The 16,464-nt window shown below is 47.9% G+C and overlaps 1 protein-coding gene across 2 annotated transcripts in view; it reads right to left on the bottom strand.

Moving 5' to 3' along the window:
- Positions 1-16,464, bottom strand: part of GPC3 (glypican 3) — a 140,653-nt gene that overhangs the window by 28,098 nt on the left and 96,091 nt on the right. For both annotated transcript variants that reach the window (XM_030967571.1, XM_030967572.1), the window contains exon 6: positions 13,639-13,759. In XM_030967571.1, coding sequence (XP_030823431.1) covers positions 13,639-13,759 — 121 coding nt within the window. The remainder of the gene's footprint in view (positions 1-13,638; positions 13,760-16,464) is intronic.

Here is a 16,464-nt window from a genome sequence, read left to right as displayed (position 1 = left end):
GAACCCCACTACGCAGCCCAACTTTCATGACTTACCCAAAAGAGCGGAGGAACTTTCTGGCAGAGAGAATTAAGCTTTGGTATATTTTCAGATTTAATAAGCTCAGTGGAGGGCAAGGGAAAAATCAGGATTTTTCAATTGTGTGTTTTCAAACATGGAAATAACTGAGCATTTCTCGCAGTACTACTTTTTTCCTTGGCATGCCATAAATTAGCAGTTTAATTTCTATGCCTTTGTAGCCACAATAAAACAGGAACTTTCTGAGAAACATCACGTGGGCCCCAACTTTGGATCAAGTGAACGTGACATCCCTTTGCCACACTGCTCTTTCCTTTGCCAGGAGGAAAGCTCCATCCTCAGGCACGCCCTCCCCAGCTGCTGATAACTATAGAGAGGTTCAATGAAATTTTGCTGCTGCCTGTGGGAGAAATAGAGCCCATGACACAAAACCTACTGGAAGAGTTAGCAGGAGACCAGGCACGGGGTGGAAATCCCACTCCACTCCAATGGCACATCCAGACCCAGGAATGCTGTTGGGTGTCTCATCTTCATCCAGAGCAGCAGCCCTAGTCCCACTCATCAACCACTCCACAAGCTCCCCGATGGTTTGCATGCTTTATGAAATTATATTTGGTGTACTGAACATAGATTCCCCATCCTTAAATAGCAAGCAGAGCTGACTGCACCCTAACATTACAGTTTATTCATGCCCTGTGGTTTAAAGCCCATGGTAAGAGGCAGGAAAATACACAGTCTGGTGATCACTAAAGTGGTATGTAACAGTGAGATAGCTTTAACTTAATCACAACTCGCCCAGCTGTAAGAGTTTACTGTCATATCTGCTCCTCTCTGTTAAACCATGATGGCAAAAATACACTGTAATGGAGCTGATGTGAAGGGGAGCACTCTGTGGGAGGCCAGGCACACACATCCCCACACCTCCAAGGGGGCTATGGGGCTTTCCTCCCCCATCCATACAACCACCATGGCAACAAAATCCCCCTGCTCCTCACTACAACTTCTGATGGATCAGGTGTCCACCACTTTTATTTCCAACCTCATCCCTTTCACAGAATCACACAATGACCAGGTTGGAAGAGACCTTCAAGATCAGAGAGTCCAACCCAGCCCCAACCCCTCAGCTAAACCCTGGCACCCAGCGCCACATCCAGGCTTTGTTAAACACACCCAGGGATGGTGGCTCCACCACCTCCCTGGGCAGCCATTCCAGATCTTGATCACCCTTTGTGTTAAGAACTTTTTCCTGATATCCAACCTGTATTTCCCTTGACACAGCTTGACACTGTGACCTCTGGTTCTGTCAGTGCTGCCTGGAAAAAGAGCCCAGCCCCAGCTGAGCACAGGCACCTTTCAGGAGCTGCAGAGAGTGATAAGGGCTCGCCTGAGTCTCCTTTTCTCCAGGCTCAGCATCCCCAGCTCCCTCATTCATTCCTCACAGGGTTTGTGTTCCCAGCCCCTCTCCAGCCTCACTGCCTCCTCTGTACCTGCTCAAGCATCTCAGCATCCTCCCCAAACTGAGGGGCCAGAACTGGACACAGTCTCAAACCATGACCCTCTGGATGGGAAGGGCTGGCAGTGCCAGGGCATGGGCAGGAGGGACTCCAAGGAACACTGGGCAGTCCCAGCTGGTTTCCATGGCCATCTTGGCTCTTTGGCTTGTCTTGTGGTCTCCCTGCAGCTTAAAACACGAGGCAGATGGGAACGGTGTGCTGAGCCTGCCGGCTAAGAAAGCTCCCCAGGGCATCCCACGTGATTTACACAATTATTCATAACTGCACAGTGACCAGACAAAAACAGATGCAGTGATGTGGGGTAATGACTCAGCTTGTCTTGGACAGGCCACTGTATGCTGAAATCTTTTTAACTCCTCATTCTTTACAACCACTTTACTCAGAGCTCCCCATCCCACCAGCCCACTGAGCCCACCTGGTCCTATTTTTCCAATTTCAACATAAACAGTTGGAGCTGCAACATACATTTTTATCATTAATCTCCCATCTCTGAAAAGAGCTCAGCATCATGTTTCTTGGACTGCAGTTTAATAGCTGTGTTCTCCTTTTGGAAATAAGCCCACAGTATTGCAAATATCAATTTGAGCAATACCCAAAATTGTGCCCACAAATTCAGATTAAATACTGTCAGCAAGCTACAAGCACTGTGCTCCTTTAGGGCAGAAATCATCCCTTTCAACACACTTCAAAAATATGTAAAGTAAAGAGAACAGCCAAAGAGATTATTAAGGGGAATAGAAGACTTTTAGAAAAACATTTAATTCCTTCATGAGTTTAGGGGAGAAGTCTGATTGATATTTGTAATCTTTTGGTGGACAGAGCTGTCATTTAATTTAGCTTGCATGACTGAAAGAATTTAACAAAAAGTGTTCCAGAGAGTTTTGCTGAAATTCTTTGCATGTTTTTAGTAAGCCTCTGGAATATGATCAAACCTAAAAAGCTGGAGAGGATGGAGACTAAACTTACAGCTAAAATAATATTCAGAATTGTAATATATGCTTAATAATCAAGCATTCACATCCAGCAGAAAAAGTGCCTCAGTGCAGAAATTACTCTGGAGCCCCAGCCATGTGTCTGTGTACTGCTTGGCATCAGGAAGGGAACCCTGGGAACTCATCCTAGCAGGGAAAACCAGCTCCTGACCCTGCTAGAAACCTCTCAAAACTCAGTGAATATCACCAGCTCACAACTGCTTGCAAAGCTCAGGATGCCTTCCTTCAGGAGCCTCGTAAGGAGGAGTTCTGGAGGAGCAAAGGTGTTATTTTCCCTTTCATCACTCCCACTCCAGCCACACACTTTCAAGCACCTGACACAGGTACCAAGGTACTTCTCACAACTCCCGAGTTTCCCAACAGATCAGCTTTTTCTATTTTAAATTCCAGCCTGCTAAAAACATTGGGTTTTGGGGGTGAAAAACTAGATCTTTTGTGGCCAATCCTGACCTTGAAATCTGCAATACCAAGTAATTTATGTGTGGCTTTTGAATCAGGGCAGCATCATGGGAAACGTGCAGATTTTCACACGATACTGTTCCCTGTTAACAGCTCATTACAATGTACAGAAGTATATTCCCATTATGAAATACAGCTGGGCTTGTTTTGCTTACGAAGGTCATTATCTGATCACAGGCAGGAATCAGGGAAAGGAACCCATTTTATAAGGCTGAAGTTGTGGACTTTTTCAAAACTCACGTGTTTTGAATTTGGTGGCCTGATCATGCACAAGCATGCAACAGCAGAATCTATTCTCTCCACTTCCTCTGCTTATTAGCCCTGGAAATAGCATGGAAAAAATTTTCTTTTATTAGCAAATGCTTTATTATTTAACCAACCCTCATGAGATTGCTGGTGCCCTCCACACCACGTTTCTATTTCCCAGCTCCCTTAGGTTTATCCACTCTGTGGAGAGGCGCCTTGGTGGCACAGGAGCGTGCCACATCAACAGCATCATTCTTTTCATTGCTTCTTTCCATGCTCCAGAGAGCCTTTCCCCCTCTTGGGCAGCAGCAAAATGCAACACATATTACAGAAAAACTCAGTGTTCCCTGGAGCCAAGCACCAAACTCTATTTCAAAATAAGGATATTTAAAACTTTAAAAATATCTCTAAACACCAGGATCTGTATTTCTGCCTAGCAAGAGTGAACACATGAGTGTGTGCACACCAGCAGGCACCACTGCTCTTCTGATCACAGTGTTGGCCCACAGACAGAAGAACCCATTTTGGGAGGAGAACATCTGAATTGTGGTTTCCTTATGATCCTTCCAGTTGGCTGCACCTTGGCAGCACAGACATGGCAGAGAAGAAACCTGTTCCTCATTCAACTCCTACTTCAAGCTCAGCAGAACAAAGAATGATCACTAATCAAAAGTTAATAAAGTGAAAGCAGGGTTTGGAGATGGAAAAGTAATTTTCAGTGCTTGGAAAAAATGATGAGTTGGGCATGGCCATTTTCTCAGCTGCTCTAAAGGCCAATCCTGCATTTCCCTGTGCTGCCTCCTTTGAGACATGACAGGATTTGTGCTACTGGAGCTGCACTCAGCAGAACAAGCCCCTGAGAGCACCTCCTGCCTGCTCTGAGCAGCATGAGCGAGGGATGGAGCTGAATTCCCTCCCCACACACTGATCTTGAGTCACTCCTGCTCTGTGGCTCCACACCAGCCCATGGTGGTGGCTGACTAAAGTTGTGAACCACAGCTCTGAGTTAATATTGTTGCTCCTTAGCCATAAGAATGTTTTAGTCTTTAATTCTAATACTCAAAATACCTGGAAGAGGAAAAATGCCTACCATGCATCACTCAGGGTTTACCAGCACAGCAGGTCCCACTTTACTGTCTTCACAGCTCCAGAGGAGATGCTCTTGGCTGCCAGTAAATCAGTTTTCCTGGTCACTCTCCTGATAGCACAAGAAGCTGGTGACAGAAGTGAATTATTGACCAAAGGGTGGCCCTACTTTATGGATCATCAGCTTAATTCCAGATTAGCTATCCAAACTGCCAACATCCCTATGGGGAAAGGAAGACAGATAAAGACTCCTAAGCGCTGGCAGTAATTAACAGGAGTCTGCACTGGACAGTAAATCTCTTTTGGAAGCAGAAGAGCTTCCAAGGCATTATGGATTGCCCTGGTTTGGTGAGGGCAGGCTGATGCCCAGGACTGGATGCTCCTGTGGAGGATAAGTCCTGGCTGGCACCATGGCAGGCACGGGGACCATCTCCTGTCTGCAGTCCCCCAGACTGTCACTCCCCTGGCCTGAACAAATGCTCATTCATCACCGGGCACATGTGAAAAAGACATTACTCAGGCTTTACAATCAGCTCACTCACCTTATATCCAGTTCCTTCCCCTTCCACCCCAGCTATTTACAGCTTGTTTTTGTGCAGCTGTAGGAAGGAAGAGGACAGTGAGGGTGCTGAGCAGGGCAGAGGGGTCCAGCCCAGCCTGATGGGGTCCTGGGCAGTCCCTGTCTGCTTCTGGCCCAACCCCTGAGCCCTACATTGATGCCAGTGCTGGAGAAATGCTGCTTTCCTCTTCGGACTACTACAGCCCCTTCTCCTCTTTTGCTTTTCCAAGCCTTAACTATCACTGGCCCTTCAGGATCCCTTCTTACATCTGCATCACTAGAAATGAGCAATTTCTCCACCTCTCAAGCAGCCACCCCTCAGGGCATTGGCAGCTGAGTGAAGGAGGGGTGTGGGAGCCTACATGGGCCAGGACCCATCACTGCTATTATCCATATTTTCCATATTTTCCATATTTTGTTTAGTTTTGTTGGAGCAGAACCCTGCTCTTCTATCCAAACACCACTCAGGAAGGCCCAAAGTGCACGTCACCAGAGGATGAAACATGAGACAACAAGCAAAGCAGGAACACAAGAAACAAGACAAAATAGGCAGAGGTGGAACCATCAACCACCTCCTTCAGACATCTGAGCAGAGATGGCCTGGGTGGGAGGTGCCCTGGATGCAAGAGCACCTAGAAGGACATGCAGGTCTCACACCACCTCGAGCCATTTGTTGTAACAGCCCCATGGTTCTGTAGAGGGGATCAGGGTCTGTACAGGTGACCCAGGCAGGGGGTGCAGCAGCCAGGGGTTCCCACAGCCTCCTCCTGCCCAGCCCAGCCCATTGGAGGAGCTGGGAGGTTTTTCTTGGCGCAGGCTCTGGCTGTCAGCGATGTTTGCAGGGCTGCCTGCGAGACAAACATCTCATCCTTGGCACCAGGTAGGAAACAGCAACTGAGAGCTGGGCTGGAAGGGGTTCTTTTATTCCTCTTCTCCTCCTGCAACACAACCCCCTGTCCCAGCTGCCTTCCTTTTCCCCTAAAAGCTCCCAGTGGAGAGGCACTCCTCAAATCGTGTATTTTTGTGCACAGTGTTGGCCTGCGCAGAGGTTTCTGCCAGAACACCACCTTGAGTCACCCTGGCTGCATCCTGCCCTCCTCGGCAGCTCTTTCCAAGCTTCACTTTTGCATTCACTTCCCTTCAAGGCTTTGGAAGCCCAAAAAGCAACTACAAGCAGTTCTGATAGATGTGCCCTGGTCCACAGAGCTTCCCAGGGAACTGAACAGCTGCCTTATAAGCCAGTTATCTCCCATCAGACAAGACAACCCCAACGTGGGGTTAATTACCAAGCTGTTGATTTCAGCAGAGACTTAAATCAGGCAGGGGGATGAGGACTCCATGGCAAACACCCCCAAACCTGTTGGCTAGGCAGGATCAGGCAGCTGGTCTCTAATTAACAGCTGATGGCTGCACTGGCTCCTGGGTGAGGTCTCAGCTCTCCTCTGTGTTCAGAGCACAGATGCTGCTTGGAAAAACCAAAAAAACTCCAGGGATTCAACTTATCCAGCGTCAATACTGGCACCTAGGATGGGTCTACCAACAGGATAAGGAAACAACTATCCAGGGTGCAGCATGGGAGACACACTGGGTGCAACTCATCACTGATGCTGAATGTACCCAAGAGCAAGGCTCAGGCCTCTGGAGCTGCAGGCAGGAGGAGCCCTGCCTGGTGTGCCTCTCCCACACACAGATGCACAGACACCAACTGAACAGCTGAAGCAACTCAGGGCTTAAATTAAGTTCAAAGCTGGTGACTTTATACCCTCCCTCAGTGAGACACAACACTCACAAAGGAAGCCCTGAAATGCACCTCTATGATTCTCACCCTCAGCTTTTCAGATTATGTGCTGCAGGAAAAGGTCAGTAAACTCCTTTCCCACCCATAGGCAGGAGGCATTCAAGGGGTCCTGCCAAAAATAAAAGGTAACATCCTGCCCATCAGGGTGTTTGTTGATGGCTCAAACACCCACCTGCTGCCAGCTGCTGCCACTTCCTCAGTGACCCTGCTGCATCAGCAGCATCCCCTTACACATGTCCCCAGCCAACCAAGCACATTTCCTTCTCTTAAATATCACTCCTGGCAATACAGCTGAGCAACAGGCAACAACAAATCTTGCTGCAACCCAAACTTCTCTCTTTGCTCACAGTTTGACGTGCTGCAAGGGCCGTGTCTCATTGCATGGGTCTGGTAGCACGAGCATGGAAATACAACCCAGTCTCTGCAGCCAGTCACAGGTCAAAACCAAGCTAAGAAGTTTAATAAGCAACAGCTTGATGTAAAGTCAAATTTTGGAGAAAACCATGAGAAAACCACCTAACACCCCACTAACACTGTGTCCTTTGTTACTGGGCCCATCAGGGAGGACACCTCCACTGATTAAATTTCAGCCTGAGCCACAGCACAGGGTGACACTTGATACAATTAACCAGGCCCAGAATAACTGTAATTAACTGTTAATCTGCTATCAATAGCTCCACTTCGCTGTACAAGGATTCCTGCAGGTTTGTTTCCTCCACAACAGGATAAACTTCAGCTCTGGTACAGGATATCTGGTGTTTGTTTAAAGGCACCACTGGGCATCAGCTGCATGTTCTGGACACAAAAGCAAATTAATCTCCTTTAAAGGTGTGGGTCTGTTTTTTCCACAGCTGATTTCCACAGCATTGTTGGAGGATGGTCCCTGCAGGACACACCTGAAGCACCTGTGTCCCTGCTGGAGCTGAAGCCACAAAGTTGAAACCCTTCACACCCATAAGACACTCAAGGATACACCTCTGTTTGAAAACAGGCACCAAACACCAGGTACAAACAACCTCTGGCTGTTTAACAAGACTCAGTGTGGGTGACCTGTGGGTACAGCATTCCCTCAACAATCCCAATACACCTGGAGCTTTGCCAGAGGGTCCAGGCAGGTGCTGCTCCTCCTGAAGAGGGAAAGAAGGGGTTTGAGTTTGAAAAGTCAGCTGACAGTCAGATACCTTCAGATTTAATTACATTCTCATTACCGAGGGTCACACTTCCCCCGATTTAACTGCCCTGGCAAAATCCTGTCAGTACCACTCCCATACAGACTGGGAGAGCACTTACCCAGCATTAATGGGAGCCAAGGCACAGCTAAAAGGACAATGGAATTAGTACTTAAATACCAGGCCTAGACTCGGTGGAGCTATAGATTATTTTGTGTACTAAAGAAGAATTAACTGATCCGTTCTAAAATGCATTTATTATTAAAATAAAAATCTTCTGTGATTTTATTTAATAGCCTTAGTAAGAAATAATTGCAATGTCTTGGTTGCTTTTCAACAACATGTGGTTTTAATATTTTAATTGTTACAAACTGTTTAATAATGATGAACAAAAGGCGTGTCCAAGTAATTATTGTATTTATTAACATTTCTTCTGAGGACTTGATAGATTATATTGCATATATACAGCACTTCAGACACTGTACTACTAATTTATTAAAGGTGGAAAACGAGTCAAAAGTGACTTGCTTTGGTGCAATTTAAATATTGTCTTTTCAAGTGATTACTGTTATGCCCTGCATTATTTAACAATCTGGCAGTTTGCAGATTTTTCTAATTATTATGCAGCTTCATCTGATCGGGGAATTAAAATACAGTGGGAATAATAAACCTCAGAGAGCCTAGCAGGCACAGGGGAACTTTCACCAAATCCATCAAAAGTAATGGATTTTTCTGAAGGGGAGATATATTCCTGTAAAGTGCCCAGCTCCCAAAGCTCTCCCATAATAAACTTTGTATTTCCCTGTGTGCCCTGAGCAGGGTCTGGGTCCCTTTGCCACCCTGAGCTTGCTGGGGTCAGACCCTCCTCACTGGTCCCGGTCCTCCACACTCTGTATTTGGAGCCAGGAGGTCGCAAGGGGACTCAGGCACAAGGGCATCACACCGTTCCCAGGCCCATTTTGTTTACATTTGATTCAATCAAGTTGTGGCCTTTTGGCCTCTTTCCAAATTAACTTCTGGGTGACCTCCACCATGCCCTCTCCCAGCAGCCAGGCCTGGAAACAGCCCATTAAACCTACAAACAAATATGGGACATATTGGTTGATCAAGCCAGCTTCAAACATGGCCCTGGAAATGCCAGGACGTGCTTTTTTTGTGAACTTCAGCTCTATTTTGTCTTTGGTCATTCACACCTCTGGGCCCCCAGGCTTTTTTTTTTTTTCCCCATTCCAAGTATAGCTGTGTGTTTTACTGCCTCATAAAACTTCCAAATTTTGTTCTCATCCTCCTGCAAACCCCTCCAGGAGCAATGTGAGGCTCTTCCACATGGGGCTCGCTGCAGGACTGGGGCTTTACACTGAGCACGTGAAGAAAGGCAGTGAGACCCTGCTTGGGGGAACAGCTGCAATACTCCAAGAAATTGTGTCTTCCCCTTATTTGCAAGGAAATAAATCAAAGGGAGTTTCTCATGGTCTGTGAAAGCACATTGCCTGGATTCCCATCCCCAAAGGGTTTATTTTTTCAAGAGCTTATATGGTAGTTAGATTTCTGGCTAGAAAATATGCAATATGATAAAAACACAGTCCCTATATGGGGCAATAAATTACAGATTGTTTGATGTGGAAACCAAAGAACTGTCAAACTCCAGTATATCTGAAATATTCTAAATGAGCCCTTAACTCGAGTGTCTGGAAATGTACAATATGTTTCCAGGCCATTCAATTTTGTAAAGACACATCTTCACCAGCTAAGTTTCCTTTTATGGATTTCACTATTTATTTTTGGTGTGGTTTTTCCCATCCTTTTCTTAAAAAATTATGCTCTTCCTCCTTGAGACAGTACTATGATAAACACCAGGATTTACCTACACATAAAAAAGAGATTGCAACTGGACACAACCTTAAAGAGGTAATGGCATTAAGGAAGAGGTAAAGCATCTGCTGCAACACTGTCAGAGCCCCATGGGCGCTGCAACGGACATAAAAGTCACTTCAGGACAGACAGGGACAGGAGGGAGGACCAGGAGTGGCACATCAGCCAGTCTGGTACCACAGGTCCCTGCTGCATCCTTACACCAGCATCACTCAGGGCCTCTCTCCAGAGCCTTCATGGAGGAGGATGACCAAGAGGAGGTCACCAGGGCTCCCAGGACAGGGACAGGTGACACCACAGCTCCCACCTCCATGCAGGCTCTTAAACCTGGAGCTCACCCCCATCGGTCAGCCACTCAAACGTGGAGGAAAATGGAGTGCCCAGAGGAAATGGCTCACCCTGCACACAGCTTTCTGCCTGGGGATGTCACCAAGCCACAGAAAATCTGAGCCAGACCCTGTGCTGACACTGAATAACCTTTCAGTTTCTATATAGTTTCACTCAAGGGATGAGTGAAACCCTTCCAGCTAGAAACAGACCCCATCCACTCTGGGAAATAAAAGTTAGGAACCAATTCCAACTCATTTTCCTGAAGGTGACCCTTAGCCTCCCAGCTGAGATAACAATGCTAATATTTATGGATGGGCTGTTCATGCCTCTGGGCACACAACAAAAATAACTCAAATCAAAACTCGGTAGACATCTAACAGAACTGGGGGGAAAAAAATTCCAATATGGCAATAATAAAGCCTCTCACCCACCAATGCACAAAAAATAGCATCAGCCACAATCACACATTTGGGTGAAACAAAAATGGTCTGAGGTGATGAATAGGCAGCACTGAGGGGGACTCATCCAGAAAGGGCTGCCTTGAGACAGCACACAGCTCAAGCACTGTGTTTAATATATTTATTTATTTATAAATAGATAAATGCTCAAAGGTGCTCAAAGCAAAAAAATACAGTCTGGGGCACTTCCCCTTTTCGCTGGGTTAGGTTTTCTCTACTTCTTTCAATCCCCATGGGTTTAACTCTAATGCACAAACCTCATTTTCATTTCAAACTGCAAATGTTTCATGAGAATTTCTCATGTGAATGTGTGTACATTTACCCAAATAAGGTGTGAGAAGACATGAACTAAAGAGCAAGCACAATTTGTACAGACAACACTGAAACATCAGACATTTCCAGCAGCAGGAGCATCCTGGAATAAAGGTGAAGCCATCAGCAAATTACAGTTATTTAGCAAATTCTCCAAGTAAAAATAAAAGCTGTGGACCTCTATGAAAACTGAACCTAACAGCCTGGTTCCTGAGTCTGCCCATACCCACAAAATCCAGGCTGTATCTCCAACACAACACACTGGGAGGAAGGCACAACATTGTACAAGATTTGTAATTTAAAGGTAGTCACATGGGAATCCAGTTTACAGCTCTGAGCACCACAAAGATGGTCTTTTCTCCAAAAGATCCTGGATGTCTGAAAAGCCTTAAAAGCCACTGTTGGCTTGAGCTTGGTGGATAAGGAGATTTTCAACCCTCTCCAGCTCAGGAGTTCCCACTGCTTCCCAAATCTGAAGCCAACACCTGAGAGACAGAACTGTAATTCATCCAGAGCTGCTGCTCCTTCCACATTTAATGCTCTTTGGCAATCAAGATGCATTCCAGATGTGAAAGAGAGCTCAAAACTTCCTTCAGCCAAGAAAATAAGTGTGATGGTAAGCTCTGACACCCCAAATCTGAGTAATCTCCAGAGTTGCTTTCCTAGTATATAAGCTGCTGACCATTGACTACAGACCCTCCACAGGAATAGAATCATATCATAGAATGACAGATTGGTTTGGGTGGGAAGGGATCTTACAGACCATGTAGTTCCAATCCCCTGCCATGGGCAGGGATACATTCCTTAGAGCAGTTTCCTCCAAGGCCCATCCAGCCTGGCCATGAGCACTTGCAGGAAATGGGGCAGCTGCAGCTTCTCTGGGCAAGCTTCATAATTAATTTGCACAAATCACTTCCCATTTTCTCCTGATTTTATTCTCAGTTCCTCCTCATTCTCAAACAAAGCTTTCCAAGAGGGTCTGACATTTTTCAGGCTCTTACATTTATGCTGCTCAAACCAAAACAGCTTACTTGCCCCCCATAGCACATCCCAACCTGACACTGCAAGCCGGGGTGGGGGAAGCACTGTAAGAGATTGTGACTGAGCTGAGCATATTCACCATATTCACCCCCTCACCACAATTCTGCTCTGGGCAGCAGCTGGCAGAGCCACTCTGCTGCTGCAAACAGCTGAGCTGAGCACAGCAGTGTTTACCCAGGGTCTCCCACCCCACAGACCTCCACTCCTCAGAAGCCCAAGCTGTTCAGCAAAGACCTAACTTGACCCAGTCTGGCAGCCAGCATTTCACAACCACTTTATGTCAGCAGTTTCAAGTACATAATAACCATGTTTTGTTCACTGCAACTTTCTCACTGTGAATGGCAAAATATCATTATCACCTGCAGGTTGAAGCCTGCCCTCTACCCCATTTAATAGGGAGCTGATTGTGCTATTCCCCCTGCTTTTCCCCTTCTAATAATGATGGGCTGTTGGCAGATGGCACAGGGAGCGTGTGGGAAGGCAGAGCAGGCTGTAGGGCCACTGCCAATGGCAGCTCCTGCTTTGTGGGGTGCTCAGGGGACCCCAAATCCCCGGCTGCATCCTGCTCCCAGACAGCACCTAATGAGGCATGCCTGCCTCGGAGGTTAAACAGGAATGGCTGTGAAAACAGTCCCTGGCAGTCCCCTGGCAGGAAAGCAGAGGTTAGCAGAAAAGTTGCTAAGCCAGCAGCTCCAAAGAGAGCCGCCCTCACAGCCCACCCGGCTGGGAAGCAAAGCTGGGCTTAACCCCAGGGACCCAGCCCTGCCCAGAGCTTCGTGGGCAAGGTCCCCTCTGGGAAGAGCTGGGGCAGCTCAGCTGTGTTAACAGCATTAGCACCCGAGGATTTGCCCTGTGAGGTCCCAGTGCTGTGTCCCAGCAAAGCAGCAAGCCCAGCCCATCCCTGTCAGCCTGTGAGAAACACCCCTGAGCTCCTGTGACATCTACACTCAGTGCCACACAGAGCCAGACCCCAGCCCTGCTGGCCTAAGGCACTGCTGGGGAGGCTCAGCCACAAGCTGAACACTCTGCAGAGCTGCCACCTAATCCTGCTGCCACCTAAACCCCTGGCAGAGCTGCCACCTAATCCTGCTGCCACCTAAACCCCTGGCAGAGCTGCCACCTAACCCCCTGGCAGAGCTGGGCTGGTTCACAGGCCTAGCCTGGCGTGGCATAATGGGCAGAGACAAGACACTGCTTGTCCCAGGAAGGATGCCAGGTCTGAGGCAGTGGCAAGGAAGCTTCCTCCCCAGCAGAAAGGATCTCATCCAGCTCTGCCATTTCCCCATTACTGACTGGGAGAGAATGCCCAGGGAGCTACAGCAAAGAAAAAAGTGACCCTTCTTGCCAGCCATGAGCAATGCCAAAAGGAACTCCTCCAACCAGAGGGGACATCAGGTATGTGCCACATGGCCCCTGGCCAGCACATCATGCTCAAGGGCACCCCATCAGCTCCATCTTTCCTGAAACTGCACTGCCAAGGGCATGGATGCCCAGCAGAAGAATTCTTGTACTGCAGCCATGCACCCAGACATGATCCAGGCACAGGCTGAGTCCTGGGAGGCTGCACCATGCAGAACCACAGCATCCAACAGGACAGGACTGGCCATGTGTGCCCTGAGGGCCTGGTGCTGTGCAGGGCTGGGGTGGCACTGGCTCTGCACACAGGGCTGCTGCAGATGGAGGCACCCAGGATCTCTGTTTGAGGGTGCAGGGGAGGCTGACCTGATTTGGAAACCGCCCACTGAGACAGCCCTGCTGGCACGTCTGGCATGTCTGCCACAAACCTGGTTGATGTGTTTCAGCTTGTCAATAATCTGGCTGATCACTGGCTCCAGACCTTTCACCTTCACCTCATGGTTGCCAGCCTGGGCTTTTGCTCCATTCCTTGTGATCTGGGGACTGTACCTGTGGGAATGAGAACACAGAAGACCATGATGTGATGGGCTAATAGAGAGGAGATCTTTAAAGCTCAGTACAAACTAAGAAATCCCAAGACAGGCACCAGCCCTTTCCAAAACAGAGAGCACAAGACAGTTAATAATGACAAAGAAAGGACAGAAGATTCCCATAAACATTTTTGCTCTGACTTTGCAAGATGATGTAGTTGTATCACTTGAGGACAATGAAGTCCTTTCCAGTCCATTAGTAACCAAGGAAGATGTTAAACAGTATACAATAGAGATAAATATTTTCACATAACTTGCACCCAAGAGTCCTAAAAAAGCTGGCTCAGAAATTCTGGCTTGCTCATGTTTGTTTAAAATAAATCTTGGCAGACCACAGAGACTCCAGTACAAGAGCAGTAGTGTTGTGCCCACAGACAAAAAAATGAGTGGGATGACCCAGTTAACTGCAAGCTGATTAGCATAACATCAACCCCCTTGCAAAATAATGACTATCACTGATGTGTGATTTCAGTAATAAAGAATTAAAGCATCAGAATATAATTAATGCTGTCAACATTGCTAATGGAAAATAGGTGTTGTCAAACAATCCTGATTTCAGTCTTTGATGAGATCCAGCCTTAGGGATCAAAGTAACTGCTCAGACAGAACGTACCCTGACTTTGGTACAGAGCTGGGCTCTGCACCACAGGCTGTCCTGATTTACACAGGTACCAGGAGAGCCAGCAAAGCCCCACAGAGCAGATTAAACTGCCAGGGCAGCTCTGCAGAGGAGAACAGCCAAGCTGCACTCAGCTTTTTCATCAGCACTTAGGAAAGAAATATGCATTCACTGACTGCAAGATTTATGGAATGACAAAGTTTACCAGAATGATTAAAGGGAGGGGATGAGGGACAGAACTGCTGCACACTTGCCTTTGGAAGAACTCAGAACCTGGGTAACAGCTGATGATGCTCCAGCACAAGACAAACACCAAACTCAAACTCAGGTTTGGGCCAGAGCCATTGGCTGCCACCACTGCCTGCAGGCAGCCCCAGCAGTGGCACAGAGCACACCAGGGCCTTCTGGAGCTCTGCTGCCATTCATCAGAGCCCCAGTGATGGGCTGTGCTGCTCTGTAAGCACTGAACAAGTCCTCATCTCCCAGAGCTGGCAGCCAGAACAGGCACTACCAAACCCGGGCACAGCCTCTAAAGTGAGATCACTGAGATAACACCAGCACCAGTCTGCTTTACTGTACATCTGTTTTTCCAGTGCCATGGGAAAACACTACCAATTTTCCTTCCTGCATTCATCTCCTACACATCATGTTTTCACCCAGCTCCCAGCACCAGCCCTGGTGGCTGCCTCCCTGTCTGTCAGCTCCCTGCTCCCCTGCCCAGCTCATCTTCCACCCTCAGCTGCCAGGCAAGCTCAGGCAGTCACAGTCAGCCCATTTCAGACAGGTTTTGGGGAGAAAGTGGGACTTTAGCAGGCTTTTGAAGAAGGGGAGGGAGATAGGAGGGATGGTGGGGCCAGCTCAGGGAGGATGCTGTGCTAGGGTGGAAAGCAAGAGGCATGTGGACATTTGGCCACAAGAGCTATCAGGGCACACTGAGGGGCTTGGATTAAACTCTGCTTAAACTCTAAACTAGAGGATGAGATCTACTCAGACATGTGAGGATGCAAAGGCAACCCCAGATCTATACTGGTAATCTGCCCTGACCTGAAATACTCAGTTTAATTACAGAACAGAGGCAGATTTCCACTCCAAGGCCATCTCAGAGCAGGAGTTCCATGTACAGGAGCTCTCTGCACCTCCAGCTGGTCCCCAACACAAGGCATTCCCCACATGCATCTCCATTAATGGCTGGCAACCCTGCCAGATGCTGCACTGAAGACATGACACGGGAACAAGGACAGAGAGGGGAGGTGTTTGTGCCTACAGCACAGGAACACACACTGTGTAAATTCCTTTTCCAGGCAATAGCAGCTTTTCCAGGTACAGGCATCACAGATTCATCAGCCTGGCTCTCCCAAGCCCCAGCTGCCTGCAGAGCCATCCCACCCCTGCACTTCAGCACCAGCACAGCTCCAGCTCTGACCCCAACACCCTGCCCCTGGGGCTCAGGACTCAACATTTTGCAAAAAACGCCTTTTTTAAAAATAGTTACCTTATCCTGGGAAGCACAAAACTTGGCTATACCTGAGAAACACTGGCTCCCAGGGCAGAAAAGCCCTCTCAGGTGCAGCTGGAGGGTGGGTGTAGGGTGAGTGATGGGGAGAAGGGGCCAGGCTGGGGCCAGGCTGCCCCTGTGGCACAGCCCTGCATGCCCCGAGCACCATCTCGTGGGAAGAGGCTGCTGCCGCAGGCACGGACCTGCCCGGCTGCTGAAACTCTTCCTGCATGGGGATGGAGCACCGAGCCATTAACCCTGCTGCTCATTTGTCACACAGCCACTTAATGCCACCGTGCCGACCTGGCAAGCACATCTGGAGACTGGACGGAAACATCCACAGCACGCCTGAGTTTAAAGATGACAAAGAAATTCCTGTCTTTGGTGTCACTGTAAATTTAATTCAAAACACTGGTGGAACTCAGAAGTACATTGCTGAAAGGTCTCCTGTGGTTTCAGAGATTTAATCAGGAAACTCACACAGGTTTTAGCAAGAGCAGAACCAAGCCCACTTGGTGCATCCCTAAATTAATACAATCTCTCTCCTAAA

This window comes from Camarhynchus parvulus, chromosome 4A, assembly GCF_901933205.1.
Source record: "Camarhynchus parvulus chromosome 4A, STF_HiC, whole genome shotgun sequence".
In the NCBI taxonomy this organism is placed as follows: Eukaryota; Metazoa; Chordata; class Aves; order Passeriformes; family Thraupidae; genus Camarhynchus; species Camarhynchus parvulus.
This window is presented reverse-complemented; position numbering and strand designations above follow the sequence as displayed.